The 25,232-nt window shown below is 41.0% G+C and overlaps 1 protein-coding gene and 1 long non-coding RNA gene across 6 annotated transcripts in view; one reads left to right on the plus strand and one right to left on the minus strand.

Moving 5' to 3' along the window:
- Nucleotides 1-1,406: 1,406 nt before the first annotated feature.
- The window catches only part of LOC120885758 (uncharacterized), a 75,051-nt gene continuing 51,225 nt past the window's right edge, over nucleotides 1,407-25,232 (plus strand). For all 4 annotated transcript variants that reach the window (XR_013423864.1, XR_013423857.1, XR_013423861.1 and 1 more), the window contains exons 1-2: nucleotides 1,407-2,233; nucleotides 23,394-24,508. This is a non-coding gene — a long non-coding RNA (uncharacterized LOC120885758). The remainder of the gene's footprint in view (nucleotides 2,234-23,393; nucleotides 24,509-25,232) is intronic.
- Nucleotides 8,888-24,216, minus strand: Znf622 (zinc finger protein 622). 2 transcript variants are annotated; one of them, XM_005319667.5, is made up of 6 exons: nucleotides 23,592-24,216; nucleotides 22,141-22,401; nucleotides 21,732-21,894; nucleotides 17,605-17,717; nucleotides 10,310-10,453; nucleotides 8,888-9,154 (listed from the first exon to the last, which is right to left on the minus strand). In XM_005319667.5, the coding sequence occupies exons 1-6, from the start codon at nucleotides 24,214-24,216 to the stop codon at nucleotides 9,027-9,029; spliced, it is 1,434 nt and encodes a 477-aa protein (XP_005319724.1). In that variant the 3' UTR covers nucleotides 8,888-9,026. The 2 variants fall into 2 exon arrangements, with proteins under 2 accessions (XP_005319724.1, XP_077872891.1); XM_078016765.1 differs by lacking the exon at nucleotides 22,141-22,401.

The raw sequence follows: 25,232 nt of genomic DNA on the forward strand, positions 1-25,232 counted from the left end.
GAAGGTGGGGCTGCACTAGGGTATTAAAATTCAGGGAAGCCAAGGGGAGGAGGCAAGCAGCCCCAGCGAGGGGCCCTCAGACCAAGCCCAGAAAATCATGGAGCAAGAAGGGCCACCAGAGGCCCAATCGAGGAGGCAGGACAGGGAATGAAGAGCAAAGGGCCAGGGCTTGAGCAGGGGGCTCAGGAAGTGGACAAGACTTGGGAGGGGATGCAGGGGATCCAGCAGGGGGCAGTCAGGTTCCAGGCCAGGGCCACCTCGAAGTGTCAGGGTTTCTGGTGCAGGATCAAGCACCCAAGGAGAGCAAGGGCCCTAGGCGAGGGGCAGGGCTATGTTTCCCATAAGGCGCCCTGGCTCAGATGAGAATTCAGGGCCAGGGATGTGTCAAAGGACGCCTGGCAATGGAAGGAGGCCAGGAGGAGGGCAATGGGAGGGGACGGTGGGGGATCGGGGTGGCTGCACAGAGGGGCGTGAGCCAGGATCCAAGCCTGGCGCCCAGGCAAGGGACCCACCTGACCCATGGTGATGAGAGCCCCAAGGAGCAGGAGACCCATGATTGCCAAGAGAAAGCGTGAGGGAAAGGGGAGAAAGGGGCTGCAGGAGGACCAGGAGACAGAGGATAGCGCAAGGGGCACCTAGAATAAATAGCCCGCTGGCAGGCCCAAGCAAAGGGCCCCCAGGTCAGACCCAACACGAAGAGACTCCATGCTATGCCAAGGGATATGAGGAACGCGGTCAGGGGCTCAAGTGAGCGCCCAGGCCCTGGGACTGGAGCACAAAGGGTCAGGGTGAGGGAGGGCTGGGTTGGGGTAGGGGCAGCATGCAAGGTGAGAGGGCAGGGGAAGGAAGGGAGGGGTTCGCTCAGGGGTGGGTTGGAGCAAGTCCCATGTTAAGTGCCAGGCCTCATGTTTCCGGCGGTGAAGGGGACTCAGGCGAGTGACAGGGCTCTGTTTTCCATATGGACCATTAAGGGCGGAGAGGCCAGCCAATTCCGCCCCTCTGCCCCAGGTGAGTAGATCCTCAGAGAGGGACCTGGACCAAAGGAGGAGCAAAAGAGGGCACTGTGAGGGGATACCTGACGTGCGGAGGTGGTGGTCTGTTGGTGGGCTTCAGGACCCATTCGAGGAGCCTAGTCTAGGGAGAAGCAGGGGGAGCGGAGGGACTGGGCAGTGCCAGGATAACACAGCATGAGGGGAGCAGAGGGGAGATACAGGAGGGGGCTGGCAAAAGAGGCCTGAAACCAGGGGACAGGGACAGGTTCCTCAAGAAGGGCGGCCAGGGGCTCAAGCAAGGAGCCGGGCCTGGTAATAGAGAGCCAAGGGCTAGCACCTGGGCCTGGGTGAATGAAAAGAAACATGGATGGGGAGGGGTGGGAGGGGAGAAGGGGAGCAGGTGGCACAGGGGGAGGAGGGCTCAAGGTCCAGGTCCACTGCAAGGTGTCAGGGTTCAGGAGAAGGGCCCCAGCTGAGGGAGGCCAAAGGGCCCAGGCAAAGGGCAGGGCGACCTTTTCCCAAGGGAGCACACAGGGCCAAGAGGCTAGGTCAAGTCCCCTGGCCCGGGTGAGCATCCTGGGAAGGGGATCAGGAAAGGGGGACTGGCAGAGACAGAAATGACAGGAGGGTCGAAGGAGGGCACAGCCTGAAGGGCCGCAGGACGGGTATGGGTGGGGTGGGTGCCAGGACCCCAGCAAGGAGCCCAGGCAGTGGACCTAGAGGAGGGCCCAGGCCAGGGGAGAGCAGGGAAAGGCAGGGCCAGGAAGGCAGGGCCTGCACTAGGGTACTGCAGTACAGGGATGCCAAGAGGAGCAAGGTAGTGGCCTCAGCCAGGTGCCAGCTGTCAAACCCCAGGGACTCACATGGAGGAAGAAGGACCACCAGAGGCTCAAGTGAGGAGCCAGGCCAGGGAATGGGGAGCCATTCAGCGATGGGGTTGTTGACGGTTGTCCAGCCGAAGTATCATTTTAAAGTCCTCTTGCTTGTACCTTTTCTGGTACCAGTGGTTTTAAGTGAAAACAAATTTTGATGTAACTTACATGCAAGACTTTCACTGGGGAGATCTTTCAGGACCCATATTTACAAACAAGTAAGTGGAAAAGGATTGCGCAGAGGAACAGGTTGAAGTATGATCCACATGCAATAAGGGAAATCCAATGCATTACCTAAGATTTTTTCTTGTCAGGGCAAGGAGCCACCCAGGATGCAGGCTGCCCCTAACATCTCCACTGCAGTGTTGGGTGAGTGTGGCCCCAGGCAGGGCCATTACTTCCACCACAGGAACTGATCTGTGAGGCATCAAAGGCCAACATTCCTGGAAACTGTGGAATGAGTGCCTCTGGGAGGGGAGGTGTTGAGTTCATGAGTTCATGGTAAGTAGACCAGATAGGCAGCCAGGAGCCCAGTTTTACCCTTACATGGAATCTTGGGAGAAGATCTGTGCTCAACTAATCATTATTGTCATGTTGTTCTTAAAGGAATTCTAAGTAATGAAAGTACCAATGGTTCATTGCATATACAAACATTAAAACCTACTTTTGAAGGGTAAAAGAAACAGAGAGGAGGAGAACGCAAGGCCGGGAGGGGAAGACAGGTAAAAGTGAAAGAGAGGAGAGGGCAGAGAAGAGAGGAAAGAAGGGAAAAGAAAAGAGAGGAACTAAGAAGAAAGGGAGGAAACAGGGAAGGAAAGGGGAAAAGAAGAAACCTCAAGTCCTCCCAACTCAGTGCAAAAGACACATCTAGTTAACTGAATACACACACACACACACACACACACACACACACAGTCTTTCTACATCCCTGCTTATTTTTCCCCTTCCTTTGAGATCAGGGTCTTGTTATGTTGCTTAAACTTTTGATTCTCCCATCTTAGCCTACTGAGTAGCTGGTATTACAAGGCAAACATCACCACTGTACTTCTCTGTTTCACACATTTTCTGCTTTTTAGCATGGCTGGGGAGGGAACATTTGAAGTTGAAAGAAAAATGACCACAACACTTGGAGCAACCAAGAGATCTTTATGCAGCAGTGCAACAAAGAGGAAAGAAAGAAGGAAAGAAGTGGGAGTGGGCAGCTGGGGAAGGCTTTTATAGCCCTTCTGCTGTGCTGCCTAAATCTAACAGGGTCTCTGGGTTTGCAAGCTGCCTTATTGGCACACAAGGGGGTTAAGTGCTCGGCCTTGAGAGGCGGGCTACATGTTCAGCCTTGAGCAGGGGCTTGGGCACTTGGGCTTGAAGCAAACAGGTGATAAAGAATCAGACGGAGGGTTAGAGAAGCCAGGTCATCCTGCAGCTAACTTTGTTTGGCATGCCCTGCAGACAGCTTACTCAGCCTGTCCTGTACCTAACAGAAGTTCCATATTCTGAATCCATGACAGTGGCAAACTTAAATAGGTCTATTACAATTTCAAAATATGTATGTATTTAAGTGCTCATTATATGTGTGCCATGTATAGATCCCCAAATTAATGCCACTTATTTGTTCCTAAAGTCTAAATGATATTGTAGGTAACATTAGAAAACATAATTTTAAATTATTTTATCTTTGAAGTTATAGATGATGATAAAATATCACAGAAACCAATAGTTGAAATGGTTTCTCAAGATTTTCAAGTATTGTCATTGAAAAACCAGCCTCTACCTCAGAGCAAACCTGTCCAAGGAAGGGACATCACCTTTGTCCTTGGAAAGACCCACAGAGCACTCCTAGGCACATTCCCACCCTGCTAAGTTGTTTATCTACAAATAACAGGAGAGATCTGCTGCGCCAGGTATCCCTGACTCAGTCAGACTAGGTGGGGATCCATAGCAACCCCCTAGCAGCCACCAATTAGCATCAGACAGGGAAATACCTAGGATGCCAGATGACTCTCCCAGTAGTTTATGGTGGTTGATAACGTGTTGGGAAACCATGTAGTTCAGCACTACACCCCTCTTGGCTTAAACCAATCAGTTCAAACGAATCCCCCTCTTGTAGTAACCAATCACCCCTACCCAACTTGTTCCCGCCAGTGAATGTGCTAATCATGTTTTAGAGTTATTTGATTTTCCCGCGGTGTGTGATGATTTGCTAAGAGATGCTATGATGTATGTGGGGGTCCCTGTCTTCTCCAAAGAATGTATAAAACTTCTGCAAACCCTGGGCTCGGGGCCTCTCAGTGTCACCAGTTACTGTGTGAGCATGGAGGACCGAGCTAGCTCGCAATAAACACCTCTTTGCTGCTTACATCCATCTTGGTCTCTGGTGGTCTTTTGGGGGTCCCGAATTCGAGCATAACATCATAAGATTTGTGTAATTTCAAATTCTGATGAATTCTTTATAAATTTACTTCCAAGCACCTATTTTCCTTTCTTTTTGTTCAAAATTCATTCATAGCAAGAAATTTTATCTTCAAACAAGTTTAGGGTTTATTTCTCTGTGAAATTCTGTAAGTTGGAAATTATGCACATGAAACAATCAGTGTGGGCTCTTGTTTTACAGATTTTGAAATGTTGCCATTTGTTCCATTTATATCCCTATAAATGTAATGAGTAATTGATCTCATTGGTGCTAATTGGTGTTCAAAATATATCATCACACCTTATATTTGTTCTTCAGGATATTAGGTTCCTAGCTAGGTGGCTTTCCAACAAGCTTAACATGAAACTTATATGCATTCATTAAAATATCTGCTAATGCCACTGGTTCCTTTGGAAATACACCCACAAGCATAATTCACATGTCTAACTCTCCTCCCTCCACCACCAACAAAATAAATGTTTAGTCTTTAAATTGCAGGCAATAGCCACAGGCAGAGTCAGACACACCACTCCAAATCTAGGATCCTATAAAACTGACTGAAAGGCAAAAAACAGACAAGGATGTTTCTGGATCCTTAGATGTCTGCTTCTTGCCCAAGGAGTTCAAAGAATTAAATGAATTAACATTGGTCACAATTCCTAGATTGGTACTGGAACAGTTGCATTAGAAGGTCCACCATATTTTATCTATAATCCCAAATCCCCAGAGTACTGAACACAGAAGATTTTTGTACATCCTTTGGCCTTGCCACATCCTCCTCTGGTCATCATTAGCCAATCTGAAATCAAAGCAACCCTTGGTCAGGCATCCTGTGTCACCCTGTGACATATTTCTTGGAATCATAAAAAGCCCTAGTTTAAAGATGAAGAATCTGAGAAACAATTGACATAATGAAGGTCAAGAATTCCCAAGTGTACCCATGGTAGTACCCTAGTCTCTGACCATGAATAGCCACTTCTCTTCATCCTTCCACAGCAGGCTGGGGTTTACTTGAAGAAACTGTTTCTTAAGGAGCACTTAGAACCCAGCCAGGACATTTTCTCTATGTACTAAGCAGTGACATGTAGTGTAATGTTCTCAGTGTGATTCAGGGGCCCTTGGATGTCCCTGAGACCCTTGCAGGGGATTTGTAAAACCAAAACTATTTTTGTAATAATATTAAGATGCCCATTCATCCTTGTTCTCCCATTTTAGAACAAAAGAGTTTTCAGGGTCTACATGACATGTTTCATATAGCAGATGGAATACAGAAGCAGATATAGTAATCCAGTTACCTTAATACAGACTTATATTAAAGAGATTTGCAAAATGTGTGCTATGCTGGGTGTCTCCCAATATTCATGAATTGAAAACTTAATACCCCACACAACAATGTTGAGAGGTATGATCTTTGAGAGGTGATTGAGCCATAAAAGCTCTGCTTTCATGAATCACAAAAAGGTTTGTTGCCACAAGAATGGGTCTGCTATAAAATTGAGTTCAGGCCTCTCTTTCTTGCCCTTCTGCCTTCCATCATAGAATGACTCAGCAAGAAGGCACTGCCAGATCAGCATCATCACCTTAATATGGACTCCTCACTCTCCAGGAAATATATTTCTATATAAATTACCCAATCTGTGGCACTGTGTTATAACAATACAAAATAGACAAAAGTCAGAAAGGATAAGAGGGATGCTACTATAAAAAATATCCAAAAATGTGAGAAACTTTGGAATTGGATAATGGGTAGAGGCTGGAAGAATTTGGAAGAGCTACCTAGAAAAATCCTGTGTTGCTGTGAATGGAGCAATTAAGGACAACTCTGGTGAAGGCTCAGAAGACAAAAGAATTAAGAATTCTTAGGAATTAAGTGGTTTGATCAGACTTTTGGTAGAAATATGGATGGTCATGGCCATACTAATCTGGTATGAGATGAAAATAAGGAACTAAGAGTAAAGTCCATCATTGTTACAAAGTAGCAAAGAATTTGGTGAGATTGTGTCCATGTCCTGGAGCTAAATGGAAGTGGAATTTAAGAGTAATAAACTAAGTATCTTGGCAGAAGAAACATCTAAGCAGAAAAACATTCAAGGTACCATAATGACTTCTTTTGGCTGACTAAAATTAAATGAGAGAAGAGAGGAATTATTTGAAGATGTAATTTATAATTAAAAGGAAAACGGAATGGAAAAATTTGAAAAACTCTCAACCTAGTGCATGTAAAGAATAAAAAAGTATGTTTGGGAAAGAATTCTAAGGTCGTAGTATTCTCAAATAACTATTTACTAAAGGGTTAAAAGGGACAGAAGAAAATTAAGTTCTATTCAACAGAACAACAGAATGACCATGAAGACATTTTTGAGATCCTTGAGGCAAGCTATAACCTTTAGGGCAAGTTATCCAGAGAGGTGCCTGTGGGACATCAGTGTTTATTACTCTGAATTGCTCTCCACTTCCTGAATTCCAAATCAGTGCCCCCTAAGTTGTGGCTCAAGCAGTCCCAGAGTCCACCATGTGGTGCTAATTCTGCAAGTGTACAGAATGCAAGAACTACAAGGCCATGATAATCTCCACCTAGATTTCAAAGGATATCAAAGACTGGTTGGAGGGCAAAGGAGACAGGAAAAGAGATCACAGGGCAGAGCCACTGCAGAGAGCCCTCACTAGGGTAATGCCTTTTGGAACCTTGAGAGTAAGGCAGCCTTTGAGGCCATAGAACAAAAAGGTCCACCAGCATGCAATGGTAGCCTGGGAAAGCTGCAGGCATGAGACTTCAAGTCCAGAGAACTGCTGGGTGGACTGAACCCACCTAAGCCATAAGGACAGGGCTGCCTGGAGGCTTTGGGGATCAAATGCCCACCCCAGTGTGCACAAGATGTGGGACATGAAGCCCCAGGGGATATTCTCAAGCTTTAAGACTATTATTTTCTCTGCTGAGTTTTGGGACTTATGCTCCTTCCTTCTTGCCTGTCACTCCCTTTTAAAAAGGAACCGTCCTTCCTATTTCCCACCACTGTATCTTAGAAGCATAGGACTTGTTTTGATCTCAAAAGCTCATAGCTGGAGAACTGGCCTCAGGATGAGTCATGCCTTGAGTCTCACATCTGATTTAGGTGAGACTTGGGAGTTCTTATTCAATGAAACCAAAATTATAGATTCCTTTAAGAAATACAGATCTGATGTTTTTAGTAGTTGTAATGTTTTTAATGTAGGTTTAGATATATGTTAAACATAGATGCATTCTCTTACTCTAAATCACCATATTTACTCAATAATAGTTTATACTGAAAGATTTTCTTTAATAGCTGTCAATAGTTTCTTTTTTTAATAGCTGTCAATGTCGTTACCAGATTACATTTCTGGTATGAAATCATGACAAGAGGTACCAGGCAGAGTAGTGGGAAGTGATTTAAGTTAGTCACAATGTGTCATCAAAGTCTAAAAATCTACAACTCCAGAAAGCTCTCATTTTTCAGCAGACAATAGGATAGCAATTAAGTGCAGTATGACTTTGGTCTATTCCTCAGGTGTAAAATGAAAATGATAATTGTATCTTCTTAATGGTTTTGTAAAGATTAAATAAAATGATGGAATGTACGTAAAGCCCTTGCCCTTAATACCATTAATAACAGGGAAATTCCTCAAGGTAGTAAATAGAACCCCCAAACTTCATATTGTGTAAATCCAGTGGTATAAAACAACTATTTTATTATGTCTGTCAATTCTATAGACTAAGAAATTTGGAAGGGCTCCATTGGGCAGCTCTTGCCTGGGTCTGTCATAAGGTTGCAGTCAGAAGTAACAGAGAGCTTAAGACTTGACTGGGTTGATCATGCAAATAGGTGTCCTCAGATGCTGGCATTTGATGCTGTCAACTGGTACTTCAGCTGGGCCTGTCAACCTAAATGTGATCTCTCCATGTGGCCCCGGAGTCCATATGTAGGACCTCCTCAGGGTAGTCAGACTATTCACATGATCGAGAGTCCAAGAAAAGGTGTGAGCTGAATTGCAATTCCTGACTATTGTTGGAAAACTGGCAGCATTACTTCTGCAGTTTTATTACTTGTGAGAATAATTAAGACTAATCCACTACCAAGGGAAGGGGAGGCTGACCCTACCTCTCTAGGGTAGGAGAGTCAAAGAATTAGCAGGCTTATTGTAAAGTTGCCCTATAAGATTAGTAAAAATATTTTTAGTCTGTACTGTCTACAAAATAATAATAATTGAAAATGTTGCCTAGCACTATCATTCTTCATGTGTTCACATTTAGAAATAGAAAAACCTTAATAACCCACTTTACCTCTGCTGGATTTAATCAATGCCAGAGACACACACCTCCACACGAACAATGAGTGACAATTTTTCTCCCACAGAAGTCTCAAAAAGCCCCCTCAAATATGTTCTAGTGCCCTCATGTCATGAGTTATTCTGAAAGTTAAACTGATTTTGGAGCAGACAAGTCACTCAAGTTTCCCCTATCATGCTGACAGCCAGATATCGTTTGAAAGCTGAGGCAATAATGTGACTGCCACACAGCAGTGCAGGTATCAGACTGCAGCAGACACACACCATGTAAACTTAAGCTGAAAACACTGTTCACAAATGCCACCTGAAAATCAACATGAGTATGATTTTATTATTAGGTCAGAACAAGTGAAGTAGCAGCAAAAGGGTGTATCCCACAAGCCAGATTCCATTGGTCCTCCGGCAAGGAAGAAACTCGAGCAGGAGACAATCACTCAATCCAGCAGACTCTCAGAATCTCACTTGGGCCCTAAAGTGCATTTGCTTGGTGGCATTGTTCTTCATTCCTGTCTTCAGCATCCATTTTGATTTCATCCTTTGGACATACTGCATGTCCCGCTCTCGCATAAGAGCTGCTCCTGTGATTGGAAAGAAATTTAAAAACGAGTGGAAGCTCAATTATTTATGGTCAGTGAAAGCCCAATCTTTGTACAGAATGCCAAAGTTAATTTGGGAAGAATGGGCTCTTTTATACTTAAAGAAGAGATGCTATCTTGAGGTTTCCCACCAATGAGCCTAGAGGGTAAATGTGTATCCCAGCCATAGATCAGAACTTTTGTAAATATACATTTCTCTGTATTAGCTTCTTTAATTTTTATAATCTTGAAATACAGGCTCCACTGATCTAAGAGGACAGGGTGGGAACTATAAATTGAGTCAGACAATAATTCTTGACAGGAGTGAAAAGTTAGTTTTTGCTATTTTCAAGTGGCCTCATGGCTCACAAGCAGCCATGATGAAGGTAACAGGTGCATATAAACACAGGGTTTAAAATGGATCTTAGGCACCAGCGCTAAGTCATCAGGAGGCAGTTCTCCCCCTGCTCTCTCCATGTGCCTCTGGCTGGACTGTTTTCCCTGAAGATGTACAGATAAGCAGCTTTATGCAGTCCACACATCAGAGTAGATTTAAATAGCATCATACTGATGAAGTTTCAAAGCTTAATAACTTCAGTGGCCAGCTGTACTATCTGAATATTCTAAGTTTTCTATGGAAAGATCATAAGAAGAGGACTGAGAGCCAACCTTACTATTTGCACACCCTGTATCACACATGCATTATGAGGGTCAATCCTCACAACTCAAAAAGGTAGGCCCTTCCCTTAACATCCTCAGTGTATAAACAAGGAAAAAGAAGCGTAATTAAATTACTCATATCCATCACATAAGAACTTGTAAGTACATCATATAAATCATGGTCAACTCCACAGCCTAAACTATTTATAACCACCAAGATATTACTCAATTCTTCTGTGTAGTCTCCAGGATAATTTCAGCCTGGGATGATTACTAAGTAATTCTTTTTCTAAGTATTGTCTGTTGAAAAAGTTAATGGTGTATATAGAGTTATTATACCAGGAATATGAAGTTTTTAAGTCGTGGAGCCTTGGGCTTCACTATAACTAAGTGATAATGAAAACCCTACAACTAAGAAATCAGGCTTGTAATGACAATATAAATAGAAATGATATCACCCAGGTTCTTGGGCTGGTCAATAACTGTAAACAGATGTACCTGTGCTGCCAGTCCACCCTAGGGCTCGGTACTGTTGGAGTACCCTGCCCACAGCCTTCTGATTTTTAGCAACTGCCACAGCTCTTGGCAAGCCAAATCGCTGTTTGTAGTATCTCATCAAGGAGCGATGACCAACTCTGGCACCTGTTTTTCAAAAGAATGATATTTTTTTATTTTTTACTTATGGTTATACTTTAAAAATTTTTAAAATTTGTTCTTTTTAATTATACATAATGGTAGAATGTATTTTGACATGATACATACATGGAGTATAACTTCCCATTTTTGTGGTTATACATGATGTGGAGTTACACTGGTTGTATACTCATATATGAACATAGGAAAATTATGTCCAATCCATTCTACTATCTTTCCCATTCCCATGCCCACTCCCTTCCCCAAGTCCATTCCAGTAAAACACCATCCTTCCACACCTATTGTGAATCAGCATTCGAATATCAGAGAGAACACTGGGATTGGGTTATTTCACTTAGCATGACAGTCTTCAGTTCCTGCCATTTGCCTGCAAATGCCATGATTTCATTCTTCTTTATGGCTGAGTAATATTCCATAGTGTATACGTATCACATTTTCTTTGTCTATTCATCTTTTGAAGATCATCTACATTGGTTCTATAGTTTAGCTACTGTGAATTGAGCTGCTATAAACATTGACATGGCTGTGTTACTACAGTATGCTGATTTTAAGTCCTTTGGGTATATGCCAAGGAGTAGGATAATTGGGTCAAATGGTGATTTCATTCCAAGTTTTCTGAGGAATCTCCATACTGCTTTCCAGAATGGTTGCATCTCTCTTTCTCTCTCTCTCTTTTTTTAAAATAGGGATAGAACCCAGTGGCACTTAACCACTTATCCTCAGTTATTTTTAAAATTATGAGTCAGGGACTCACCAAGATGCTCAGGGCTGGCTTTGAACTTGTGACCCTCCTGCTTCAGCCTTCTGAGTTACTGGGATTATAGCATGCACCACCATACCCAACAAAGAGCAAAATTTAAACACTGAGTTGGATAGTTTTTTCAAGGTAGAATTATAAAGCAAGGGCTTTCCCAAATCAATCCTTAAGATCTAGATAAAAAATGGATATGTTAGAAGAAACAGTGTTCTAGCTACTAAATAAAGACAAAGCAGAGGAAACAAAGACAGAATGGGCTGGGCACAGTGGCACATGCCTGTAATCCCAGCAGCTCTGGAGGCTGAGACAAGAGGATTCCGAGTTCAAAGCTACCACCCTCAGCAAAAGCAAGGTGACAAGCAACTCAGTAAGACACTGTTTTTAAATAAAATACAAAATAGGGCTGAGGATGTGGCTCTGAGTTGAGTGCCCCTGAGTTCAATCCCTGGTACAAAACAGAGAGAATGGTAAATCACTTTTCAGCAAAATTTCAGAATCTTGTACTTACAATATGCCTCCCAAGAACTCCCCATAGCAATTCCTACTAAAACAGATAAAAGAGCCCTAGAAAATAAGGAATTTTTAGTCTTTAAACAGAGAACAATCCTGATAGTTAGGCCTAAAAACCCCAGTCAGGGTCCACAATAGAAATCCATCTTTTCCTAAATTCTCCATTGCATTCTCCAACAGAGGTAATTTTATCCCACAGGGAACATTTGGCTCTGATTGGAAACATCTTGGGTTGTTACAACTAGAGGCATGCTACTGGCATCTAGTGGGTAGATATCAGAAATACTTCCTAAACTTTTAAACACACAGGATAGCACCTGGCAACAAGTATTATTAGACTCAACTATGAATAGTACCAGTGCTTAAAATCCTATTACTTCCTAAATGATAAAAAACATTTGGTGAATCAATTAGTGAACTAGAATTTTAAAAGATGATTAAGTTGAATTCTCTCTACAGAGAATTTTTATTTACTTAGAAAAAACTGATAAAATTCTGTGGGTCAATCAAGCTTTCAGAAACTAATTTCTAACTTTCAACAAATTTTGATGTCATTACAATATAAAATTGTATATATAAGCCCCTCAGCAATTATAACACAGTGTGGAGGGAAAATACTATATTTCAAACAAGAACTGTTCCAGGGGCTGGGGTTGTGGCTCAGAGGTAGATCGCTTGCCTAGCAGATACAAGGCACTGGGTTCAATCCTCAGCACCACATAAAAATAAATAAATAAAACAAAGGTATTGTGTCCAACTACAACTAAAAAGATTTTAAAAAAGAAAATGGAACAAATTTATTGACCACCAAAAGCTTTGGAATTTCTGTACCTAGTCTAATAAAAACCTGAAGATATTTACCAGAGGAATAATCCAAGATTCCTATTAAGAGGATGTTATAGCTGATGTAATAATCAAGGAGTCACCAGAGGACCAAATCCAACCAACCACCAAATAAATAAATAAATAAATAAATAAACAAACAAATAAATAAAGCTAAAGTAGAGATTTGTGTATAGTTTCTAAAAAAGTTTTATATTTGTGTATATAAAACTATTTCTTTCAGAATCTTTTGATTAGAAAGACCATGAATGGGATACTAAATGTAAAAGCTTGTATGTGTACAAGCTTATATTTGTTTTTGGGATCTAGACCTTTAATTCACATTAAAAAAAATGTTGTCAGGTTATTTTAAATCCCTATACCTGGCAAGACACTGGAAAATGACTGCCTTGCAACACAGACATGGAAAAGTACTTACTTGTTTTTGGTTTTATGATCATACTCAAAGAGATGACAAAAAGAACCTTCCATCTCAAAGACCTAGTCTTTGCCAATAGGAATGAAACTATTTTCCTTGAACCTGACTGTTCAGGCAGCACAAGAGTTAACAAACCTCCAAAATAACAAGAAATAAGTGAGATGCATCTGATGGAGAGATTCAAGCTAAAGTGGAAGCCTAACTGAAAAATCCCAGAATCATTCACTGTAATTTTCTATTTGCAATATTAGGTCAGGGTGCTGTAGTTCCAGGTTTGCATGATGATTATTCCTAAACCATTATATGACAATGCTGGTTTATATATTTATACACCATTTGGAAATACATTCTACAGTTTCCAATAGTTGGCAGGAGAGAAGTAAAAACACAGTGTTTAGAGTTATTCCTGATGTGTTGGTGGCAATGAGCACAGGACATTAGTACCAAGTATACTATGCTAAGAACAGCTCAACGTGAAAGCCTTCATCATGGAAAAGTATCCTTAAGGACCGTGTGACTGTCCAATTAACAACAGATAGGTTTTGTCTGATTTATGGTGAGGCATACAACTGTCCATCTAAATTTCATGTATAATACAAAAATCCAATCCTTCTTAACAAATAGCCATGCAATTGACAACAACAGATACTGTAAAAGAAAACATCCCCATCTCTAGTTTTGATGATTAATAAGATGACTAATTATGTATTTCTTATGGATTCAACAACAGTTTCATGTAGCTAGTCAGCAGCTAGAGGAATGTGTCTTTCACTCCAGCTTCCTCTAAGTGAACTGAGGAGCAAACAAAGAAATTCAAGGAACCCTGCCAGACCACAATCTGCAAAAGACATGCTAATAGTGCCCTCTACTGGATAATTTTGTCACTGGCTCTGGGATCATCAGCTTGCATTTTACTGAGAACAATCTGAGTAACTAGATTTAAAATAATTTCCAAATTAGCTTTAAGCTAACTAACATCCATGCTAACCCAGTCATATAGATGAGCATATCTGAAGAAGTTTCTGAAAGGTTATGTTCTTCAAAGAGATAAATAGGTAATTAAACAATGATGCTGCTACATTTTTACAATTTTTTTTTAGAGTGTTCCTATTTTCTTGAGCCATTTAAACCCCTCCCTTTTAAACCAATATTGAGGCACAAGAACAAACCAATGGACCGTCAGGTATCACTACAAACATGACTGACAAAAGCATGACTGGCTTTTAAAATCTGAGATGATAAAGTACAGGCAACATTAAAAGCACTATGTCAGTCCAGATAGAGAAAATTTGAGAATACAATGTTTTTTGATTTGTTGCCATTTAGACAAAACCATTATTTGTGATGAGTAGTGATTTGTATTTGCATATTCTTATTAATGGCCCTGAATCTTCTCCAGGTCACAAAACTACAATCTTTCTCAAGAAAAACACATACTCCCACACACCAAAAAAAGGGCACAGTCTAGTTAAGACTACTTGGAGTAGACAGTTTCTGGTAGTTGGCTAGGTCTTTCCTGAGCTAGTTTGCCTAAAAGTACAGTATTTTGCAATACTAGACTACCAAACCAGTTACCTCACTGCTTCTCGGACTACATCAAAGAGCAATCTGAGATTCCAAGCAAGCCAATAATTACAAAGAAATAAAGTCAATGTTATCACAGATATACAAGCATCCTGGGAATAGAGGAGACTTCTGTCACCCAATTACTGAGACTATTATCCAGTACTTTAATATGAATCAACTACTGGGCCCATATCTGTGACTAAGGAAAAAAGGCTTTAAAACCAAGAGAAAATGGACCTTCCAGCTAATCTCAGGTCATTTTCTTCTTCGACTATATTACACACAGGCAAAGCAATCTTCTCCAAGGACTTAGGGAGTAATGAAGACAAATAAGATTCTATGCCCCAGTAAACTCCCTCTGCTTGCCTTTTCCTTTATTGTCATAGGCTCCAGGGAATCAACCTTGCTTTACTTTTAAAAATATCACCTCTACCCTTTCAGTCAACAAATATTTATCTCTCTTTTATGTGTCTGAGACCCTGTACTGAGATGAAAAGATGAAAGAAAATAATCTGTTCTCCAAAGTGATTGAGGGTTAGAGAAAATAACTTCCAAGGTTCTATAGCACAGCAGGGTAACTATGGTTGACAACAATTGAGTATTTCAAAATAGCCAATAGGATTTTGAATACTCCCAGCACAAAGAAATGGTATTTTGTCTGAGGTAACAGATATGCCAATTATCCCCTTTACACATTGTATACATGTAAAATGTCTCACTGTCTTCTATAAACATGTACAATTAGTCTCTGTCCGTTTAAAAAAATACACACATATACATTTTTAAAAAGTAACCTGGGAAGACAGGCAAGCAAACCAATAATTACAAAGGAGTAAAGTCAATGTTATCACAGATATACAAGCATCTTGGGAACAGAGGAGATTTCTTTCACTCAATAAAGTGACAGTAGAGGGGTTGGGGAAGGCTTTCTGGGGAGCAGGGCGAACCTAAAGAAGATGAGTCTTAGAGGAGGAGTGGGAATACAATAGAGGCACCACCATGCAAAGATTCAGAGGAGCAAACAAACTGTAAGTGGGCATATAGAGGAAGAGCACAAGACACCTGAAGGACCAGAAGCTAGAGAAACTCAGGCAAAGGCTCCACCAGAGGAATTCCAGAAGGTAAAGTATACTGAAGTTTTGGAAAGAATGTTCTGGTATGCATGTGGAAAACAGATTACAGAAGGCTAGACAGGAAGTTATAATAGTGTCACAAAGAGATAAAAAGAAAAAAATAAAGAAAAAAGTATTCAAAAGATATTTAGGAGTTGCCAAATCACCTGAATGTGAGGGAAAAAAGAGTATCCTAAAATGATAGCCATTTTTGGCTTTGGCTAATCTAAGAAAACTCAATCACCCTAGGACAACGTGTTTTCTATATAGCTGAGGAGTTTCTATTTTTTTCAAGTTTCAAAAATTTAAAGTCCAGATGAAAACTTCTTTCAAATATGCTACATTTCTTATATATGACATGCTCACTGTGATGTATATTTTTTGCAATATAGTGTGCTAAAGTAGATGAAAAATGAAGTGAACAGTATAGTGATTCTACAACATGTCAGATACTGCTTTATAAGGATGTCTTTCTCAACTTATTTAAGGTCTGCCGTTATCATATCCTACAGTTAAGTGGAAGCTAAAAAGACACAAAGCCAAAGAGTCACAAAAAATAAATTATTAAACATAGTCAATCCTTGGTATCTGGGAGGGACTGATTCCAGAATCCTACCTTCAAATACCAGACTCCAGGGATTCAGGTCCCTTATATAAAATGGTACAGTAATTCCATACAGCCAATACTTTAAATCATCTCTAGATTAATTTTAATACCCAAGAGGGTAAATGCTACATAAATAATTGTTATGCCATGTTGTTTAAGGAATAATGACAAGAAAAAAGCCTACACATGTTCACTACAGACAAAATTTTCTCCTCAGATATTTTTACTTGGTTGACTGCAGATGCAAAAACCACTGATATAGAGAACTGACTATATTTCTTATATTCTGTATTGGTAAAGACATAATATATTGCAATTAACTTCCGTATCACTATAGGAAGAATTGTATCTTCAAGACACATTCTGCCTGCCCTTTCTTTCTACTGTCACATCCTAAAGTTGCCCTTAGCCTTCAAAGGTTATGGTTCTGAATTAAGATGGCTGTCTGTACCAACACAGAAATTTTGCATATGGAAAGCAATACTACAGGGTTGCTTCTTTATCAGACACCTCCACTGGCATGTGTTGCTCCCACCCCACCATTACTACATTTGCCACAGTTAATATAGGAAAGTCAGAAATAGGCTTCACTAACTAGGTGTGTGGTTTGGGGTAAATTACTCAACCTCTCTAAGTTCCTTGAAGACTTATTGTAAAGCCTGAACATACTAATAACTGCACAGTAAATATCAGGAATTATGAGGATCTTATCATTTCTACTATTTCCTTTCCTTTTACCTCTCACTGTGTATGCCCTCTGTAGCTTCCCCACAACACTTCCTTCTTTCCACACAATAAACAACAGTTGACACCTCTCATATTTGTAGTTACTCTTCATCTTCTCATATCTAGGATGAATTTCCACCCCGAATCCTATTTCCCAGAGAAGGCAGAACTGAAATTTCAAGCCTGCCCTACAACCAGAATACAGAAAGGCAACTCAGGGAATATCAGTCAGACCCATACTTGCCAAGACTACCATTTGGCAGTCTGAGTAACATAAAGACACAGTAATCAGTTCAAAGAATTAGAGTAAAAGCAATATTAGCAATAACAACAAAAGATGAATAGAATAAAAAGTGTCCACATATTTTTTAAAACCCAAAAGAAAAAAGAAATGCCTAATCAAAATGTTCTGAGCCATAAAAGAAATGAGCAAAAACACTGGCCCAGTTAAAACAAAAGAGCCAACTTAGAGCTAGGCAGCAACCTTCTAAATTCATATGTACATGAGAATGCAAACATACACTTGAATTTATGTTCTATTTTCTATGCCTCTTTCACAATCCACTGGCAGCAAGTCACTTATTTTTGACAAACACTTACCAGAAGGCAGAATCAGCTCCATAGTTTCATCGTCATATTCCAAGTTCTTTTCTGAGGGTAACTCCTCAGCCTCATTGGGGTCCTCCCCTTCCATGTGATCTGGGTAGCTGCTCCTATTAACAGCGAACAGGTGTTAATAAACAGATTACCTCAATTAAAAATAAAAATGGTATTTGCAAATGTGGTCAACCTGCTAGCTATTTAAAAAACAGCTGCATGAACTGCCAGCTGAAAGGTTTTAGGGGAAAACAACTTGTTAGCATTTTTCAGTAGAAGTGAGCAAATGTCCTAACAGGAGAATTTTTCCTCTTATTTGTTTCTCCTCCAGAAGGTTACCAAGTAAGTGCAAAGGAAGAGGAAAATACAGACTGGATATGGAGCTCTAGTCAATTTAACCACTGTAAAAACAAATTCTAGAACTGTGCTATCCAACAGAACTGTAATGTCAGAAATGTTCTATATGTGTGCGTCCTACGCAGTAGCTCTAGACGTGTGGGTTTCAAAGCACTGAAATTTAAAATGGGGTACTGTGACTGAAGATTTTTAAAATTTTTAATTTATATTCTTTATAGACACAATATCTTTTATTTATTTTTATGTGGTGCTGAGGATAGAACCCAGCACTCCACAGGTGTGAGGCAAGCGCTCTACCACTGAGCTATAACCCCAACCCTAATTTATAATTTTAACTGATTTAAATAGCCGCAAGGGAACACTTAGTAATTACTGTATTGACAGTACAATTCTGGAAGAATCTCTACATTCCTAAAAATTATCATAAATTCATATTTACACATGTACATGGAAAACTCACATTAAAATATTAATAGACAGCCCAATAAAAAAATGAACAAAAGATTGAATTTAATCAGAGACTTCACAAAAAGATCTCCAAACAGCCAACAAATAAATAAATAAAAACATTCTCAATTACATGTTTCATAATAAGGAAGAATTAAAATGACTACATAATTGCCAAGGGGCTAAAATAAAAAATTCTCCCTCACCAAAAGTGGAAGTACAGATAACCACTTTGGAAGACAATTTGACATCATCTTCTAAAATTAAACATACGTATATCCTCTGGCCAGACTCCTAAATATATATCAACATATAATACGTATACTTTTGCCAAAAGACATATACCAGAATTATGCAGGGGCATTACTGATGATGGCTCCAAACTAGAAACCACTCGAATGTGCACCAGCAGTAGGTGAGGTACCATGATGCATTCAACAGAATACTCTACAACAATTAGAACCAATAATCTACAACTGTATAAGTTAGTATGGGTGTAAAGGAAGATGTAAGGAAGAAGGCGACCCAAAAGAGTATATTCTTTCATTTATGTAAGTACAAAAACAAGCAAAATCAACTACTCAGTTCTATGTCAGAACAGTGGTTATTCTTCAAGACTGGAGGGACACTTCCTGAAAATACACACAAGGGAAATGACAGAGATCATTAGTGTTCTGTTTCTTGATCTGGATGCTCACTATATACAATTTCACCAAAGTGAATTATGATCTCATCTGTTCACACATTAATGCACCTTCTATAAGTTTATTCTTCAATAAAAAATTTCAAGTCCAAAATAAGTTAACATTGGTTATATTTAGAGGAAGGAAGAATTATAGGCAACTGGTCATTTTTTATCTGAGTGAATCCACAAAGAGCTTATTAAACAGTGTCAGGCAGGCAGTAAGTACTCAGTGCTGGCTTTGCATGTAAGGCTTTCTATTTACCAAATTTTCTTTACTGAGCACAATCAACTTTTGGGTTTTTTTATGTAAATAAGCCACTTAATATTCATTTTTATAAAGGCTCACATCATTTCTCATTTTTAGGAATTCACACAATAAACTCTGTACAGATTCAAAAAAGCATTATTTGAATTAAAGAAAATTCACTTCTTGAACCATTTAAATCAGTTATTAATGTTAATACAAATAGTCCACACAACAACAACAACCAGTAAGCAACACAACAACAAAAGCCTTTACTTTTTTGAAGCTTAGATTCTAGAAGGAGAGAAACAATAAATAATATGCAACATTGCAGCAAAACTATTAAGAAAAATAAAGAAGATTAAAAAATATCAGGTAGGTGTTGTGATTTTATCAAAGGCGGTCATAGAAGGCCACCCTGAAAAGGTGGAATTTATGCCAAACCCTGCAGAAGTGAATGAACAAGTCATATGAATATTTCAGCAAAGGTTATAGGCAAAGACAACAGGAAGTACAAAGGAACTGAGAAACATAATTTTTGTTTTTAGAATAGCTAGGAATCGGGCTGGGTTGTGGCTCAGTGGTAAAGCACTCACCTAGAATGTGTGAGGAAGTGGGTTCAAGCCTCAGCATCACATAAAAATAAATCAACAAAACAAAAGTATTGTGTCCATCAATAACTGGAAAAAAAAAAAAAGAAGAAGAAGAATAGCTAGGAATGGAACAAGCAAGAAACAGAAAACACCAAAGTGATAAGGACAGCCAAACCACAAAAGATTGTGTAGATCATTAAACTTTAGCTTTTGCTTTGAGTAAGACAGGAAGCCCTTGGAAGATTTTGAGGAGAATTTGATTTGACTTATACTTTAAGAGAATCCCTGTGGCTAGCTCTGAGAATAGAATGTAAGGGATGGTAAAAATGAATGTTAGGAGACAAGCAGGCAGGGAAATACTGCAGCAAATTCAGTGAAACCTAAGGGGGATGTGGATCCAGGTTGCAGCAGTGTAGGAAGTAAGAAGTAGTTAGATTCTGAAGGTGTGTGGGGCAGGAATGGTAAAGGAGTTAATGAAAGCATGAAATAAAACAGAAAAGATGATGGCAAACTTTTTGGCTTAAGTAACTAAAAGGACAGAGCTGTCATTTACTTAAGGAAGATCAAGTTAGCGAGCACAGCAGGAGTTTGATTTTGAATAAAGTGGAAACATCAAGGAGGGCTGGATACATAAACCTGGAGCTGAAGTGAATGCTCTAGTAGAGAGAAAAATTGGGGTGACATGAGCCTACAAGAGGTACTAAAATCTATGAGACTAGGTAGGATCCTGAATATATAAGAAGGCATAGATGGCTAGAAAACCAACACTCAGCATTCCAAGCCAGCTGCTAGCTACAGCCTCTTGACTCTATCATTGGCTTTGAGCACTTTGATTAGAACAACCTAAGTCAAAAGGTAATAAACACTGCTGACAGGAAAAGTGAGAGGGAGAAATACTGTCTCTTGTCTGTAAGAGGATGCTCTCCACTTTTAGCAGATATTCTGTCTTCTTGTCTGCCACCACCTCTAACCCCCTATTTATGCCCACAACTACAAAGTCCTCAATTGCAAAAGGACAAATCAGGGAGAAAACATAAAGTTTAACAGAAGACGACTTTTCTGAGCTCCTGTATCACTTCAGCTATGAATGGTTGGTATGATGATTATATACGCCTGCTTCTCTCCTTTACTACATTGGAGGAATTCTGACAATAAAATCTTAGTTTTTCATGAGCACCTAACATCCATTTGTTGCATGATGTAAGAACTACTTGAGATTTCAGTTAGGGTTAAACCATCAATGGGATAATCTCACCACCAAATACCATGATCTAGTATTATGATCATTCTAGTTTAGCAACCATCTCAACTCCTTTAGGAGACAGCTTGATTCAAGGTCCCTCAAGGAATGAAACCTAATTTCTTCAACTCTGTTCACAAGGTAATTGGCAAAACTAAACTCCTGACCATTTAACTACAAAGAACAAAAACAAGTGAGACAAACTACAGTTTGTGCCTGAAATCTTAATCTTCTCTTTCCTATATGTGCTAAACCGAGTTTCTTAACCTATACAGAGGTGCTACAAGAGTTATTATGAATATACATATATATAATGAAAATATTGAGCGGAGCTTCATCCCAGCAGCTCAGGAAGCTGAGGTAGGAGAATCACAAAGTCAAAGCCAGCCTCAGCAATTTAGCAAGGCCCTAAGCAACTTAAAGAGCCCCTGTTTCTAAATAAAATAGAAAGAGGGCTGAGAGGTTAGGCACCACTGGGTTCCATCCCTGGTGCCGGGGGTGGGGGAAGAATATATTGTTGAATACCACCTCAATTCACTTCACATTATGAACCCCTAGACTTACCTAAAATCATAGAAGTCTGCAAATTCCAAAGCAGCATCACCATCTGTGAAAAGCTTACAGTGGCTTTTGTCGTTCATATGTGCCTGTACAGCTTCTGTGGAGTAGAAGGATTTCCCTTTCTCATTGCACCACAAGCAAATCTTCCCAACACCAACTTTCTCTCCTGGTTAAATAATTTGAGGAAAAAAAAATATGAAAGCAGTTTTTTGCAGCCAGACTAAATCTCAACATTTATTTCCACAACTCAAATACAAAAACAAAACAAAACAAAAATAATGCATTCATTTCTAATTTTCACTAAATAATTAAATCAAAGATTGATGAGAAACATAAAACTGATGTTCCCTTGAGAACTGCCCACCCCAATAACATGGTATTTCCTCATTAAAAGGAAAACTATTATACTTACCTAAATATTTTATCAGACCCTTAAGGTCTGAAAGATACTCTATATCAGGAATAAAAAAGCTGTGGACTTTAGTCATATGAGCCACATTCTTCATGAGGGAACTTGAATGATGGGGACAAAATAAGCAGTCCGTAACTGGGATGGCACCTAGGGGTGGGCTATGCCCAGCTTCTTCCTCATCTGCATCCTGCTCCTCCGTGTCGTCCATCACTTCAGTATCCTCACATTCCAATTCTTCATCAGAATCAATATCTTCCCAATCTTCAGGCCAGAGTTTTGATAAACAAAGTTAACTTTAAAGAGTAGTAACCACAATCAAAGACACCACAATGATTCACACAAAATGGAATACCTATGTTTGGGGAGACAGAATGGCAACTGCATCCCCCTGGAAAAAAAAAAATCCTTTTTCAAGATCTCAATTTTAACTATTTATTTACCACAGACAAATTTGTATGGGTAAGAAACTTGTTAATCTTGCTTTCCAGTATGTGGTAATATCCCTGAATTAGTGTCACACTTCTTTCCTATGTCTGTGGTTTCATTTGGCTGATATTCTTATTCAGTACTATAACAACACCTAGAACTTCACAGTAGTACTACAGTGCCATGTATGTGGTGGTGGTAGTGGTGGTATTGTGCTACAAATTGCTGCTGTCGTTTGAATGTATGTGCTCTTTCATGTTTAAAATGAATCACCACAGTTACAGTACTAAGAGGTGGGGAAGGAAGAAAGTAGCTTTTTTTTTTTTTTTTTGGCCTTTTCCTCCTCCTGCTATAGGAGGACACAATCCTTATCTTCGGCCTTTTCTATCATTTGAGTAAATCACGAGCAAACTTCCTTTATGGAAGACCCTGCCAATGCCTTGATTTTACACTTCCCAGCCTCCAAAACTATGGGAAAATAAATGACACTGTTTATAAACTTCCATCCAAGTCTCAGGTATTTGCTACGGAGACACAAATGAATTAAGTCACTAAGACATACATTAACAATGTCAACAGGTCTAGGCATGAGGGAAGGAGAGACCAAATAGTTCGTGAAGCTCAAGCTCCACACCAGTTTTGCTAGTTGATTGGGAGCCCCTCGTTCAGTTCTAATCAACAAATCTAAGTCCAATAGAATCATCGATTTTACAGCAGCCAGTGTGACAATAATGTGTCTTTCTATGCGTATGTGAAAAACTTATCCGAAACAGAGAACGCGCCAATTCATCCTACAGATATTTACTAAACATCTATTCCTCTTCCAGGTGAAGTTTTAGGCCCTGGATGTACAGCAGTGAACCAAACAGAGAAAATTCCTTCTGAGGACACGGAAAGGCACTTCAGAAATCTAATGATCATTTTCACACACCCACACCCACACCCACACACCCCTTAAGTATAAACTTGGAAACTCAAGGGAAGCCAACTTCCTCTGGTCCTCCGCCCCCAGACAAGGCCATTACCTTCTCCATCCAGGTCCTCCTCCTCTTCTTCCTCCTCCTCACTCTCTCCGCCCTGCTGCTTGGCCAGTTTCTTCGCCTGCTGTTCAAACCACTGGAGCCGGGGCGGTTTCTCCGCCGGGTCTCGGTCGTGAGTTCCACGTCCACCCGCAGCGACGGCCACCGCACTCCGGAACTCCTCTGTGGACACCTTCTTGGGAGACGTGGACGGCTGGGCCTTGATGGCCTGCTGGATGGCCGCGTTCATGGCGTCCTTGTCCACACTGTCCACGTCTAGCCCCTTCTCCAGGTTCTTCTCGTTCATCATTTCCACTTTCCGATTCACAGCCTGCACCGCCTTCTTCTCCAGCTCCACATGCCGCCGGGACTTGAGGTGATTTTCGTAGGCGTTGAAGGAGGCGAATTTCTTACTGCAGACAGTGCAGTAGGTGGCCGTGCCCTTGCTCTCCTCCTCTGCCACGGCCCGCTGCGCCCGCACTCGCTCCTGGAAGCCTTCGGCAGTGACCGGAGCCATGTTGGCCACTTTTCGCCGCAGGTTGTAGCGGTGCCAGTCCGTTTTGTAGTGGGCCCGCTGCATCTCCGCGTCGCGGAACGCCACCCGACAGGTGATGCAGGTGTATGTCGCCATGGCCAGGCGAGAAACAAGAGGCGACCTAGCCAAGAATCTAACGATTAGCGTTCCGGTCCCACAGTCCGCTAGCGATTAGCCTTACGCAGATCTAGGAAGACAGGCTCGGCGCTCCGACTTCCTGTTTCTCACTGAGGTAACTTCCGGTACGCGCCGGAAGATATTCACACCTGGAAGGGAAATCCCGCCTCTTGGCCTGGGGCCACGCCCCGGAAGGCGAGGGAAGTTCGTGGCTGACCAGCTCCCGGATCCACTCAGCCAGCCGGAGGGCGGGGTGGGTGTTGATTGTCAGGTACCGTGTCGTCTGTTACCTTTCTCCGCGGTTGTGCGGTGATGTGTGACGCGGTCCGGGCGATGGCTATAATAGAGGGTGATGTGGGTGTCCGGGGCTGCTCCCGGTCCTGGGAACCCTCGAGGAAGGTCCGGCGGGCGAACGGAAGTCGGAGGTCCTCGACACCCGCACGCTTTGCCCACGAGCTGGGTGAATGAGGTTGGCGAAAGCGGGAAACGCCCTCTAGGACCTCCGCACCCCAGCCCCTCCCGCTGGACTGATTCACCAAGTGACCCGAGCCTCTTCTTAAGGCGAGGGAAGAGCGCAGGCGAAGCTCTTAAATGAATAAACGTTTGCCTGCGAGGTGCCCAAAGCATAGCCAAACCACTGTCCAATGGAAATATAATCCAAGCCACATCTGCAATGTTAAATCTGTGTCCACATTATTAAAAAAGTAAAAATGGGTGAAATCGCTGTTAGTGATATAGTTTGTTCTTAAGTTTTCAGTAGAAAAGATTTAAAAAGATAATTTACGTTCTTTTCTTGGTATTAAATCTTGGAAATCTTGTGTCTTGCAACCATAGTTCATCTCTAGACTAGCCCCATTTCATGTGGTCAGTTGCTTATGTACCTTCACATATATATATGTACGGTTTTATAGGAAAACACGGAACTTTAAAAACTTGGGGAAGTTCATAGGTTTATCTACACAGTTGAGTAAAACCAGAGTCAGATTTTTTTCAGA

The sequence above is a fragment of the Ictidomys tridecemlineatus genome, chromosome 1, assembly GCF_052094955.1.
Source record: "Ictidomys tridecemlineatus isolate mIctTri1 chromosome 1, mIctTri1.hap1, whole genome shotgun sequence".
In the NCBI taxonomy this organism is placed as follows: domain Eukaryota; kingdom Metazoa; phylum Chordata; class Mammalia; order Rodentia; family Sciuridae; genus Ictidomys; species Ictidomys tridecemlineatus.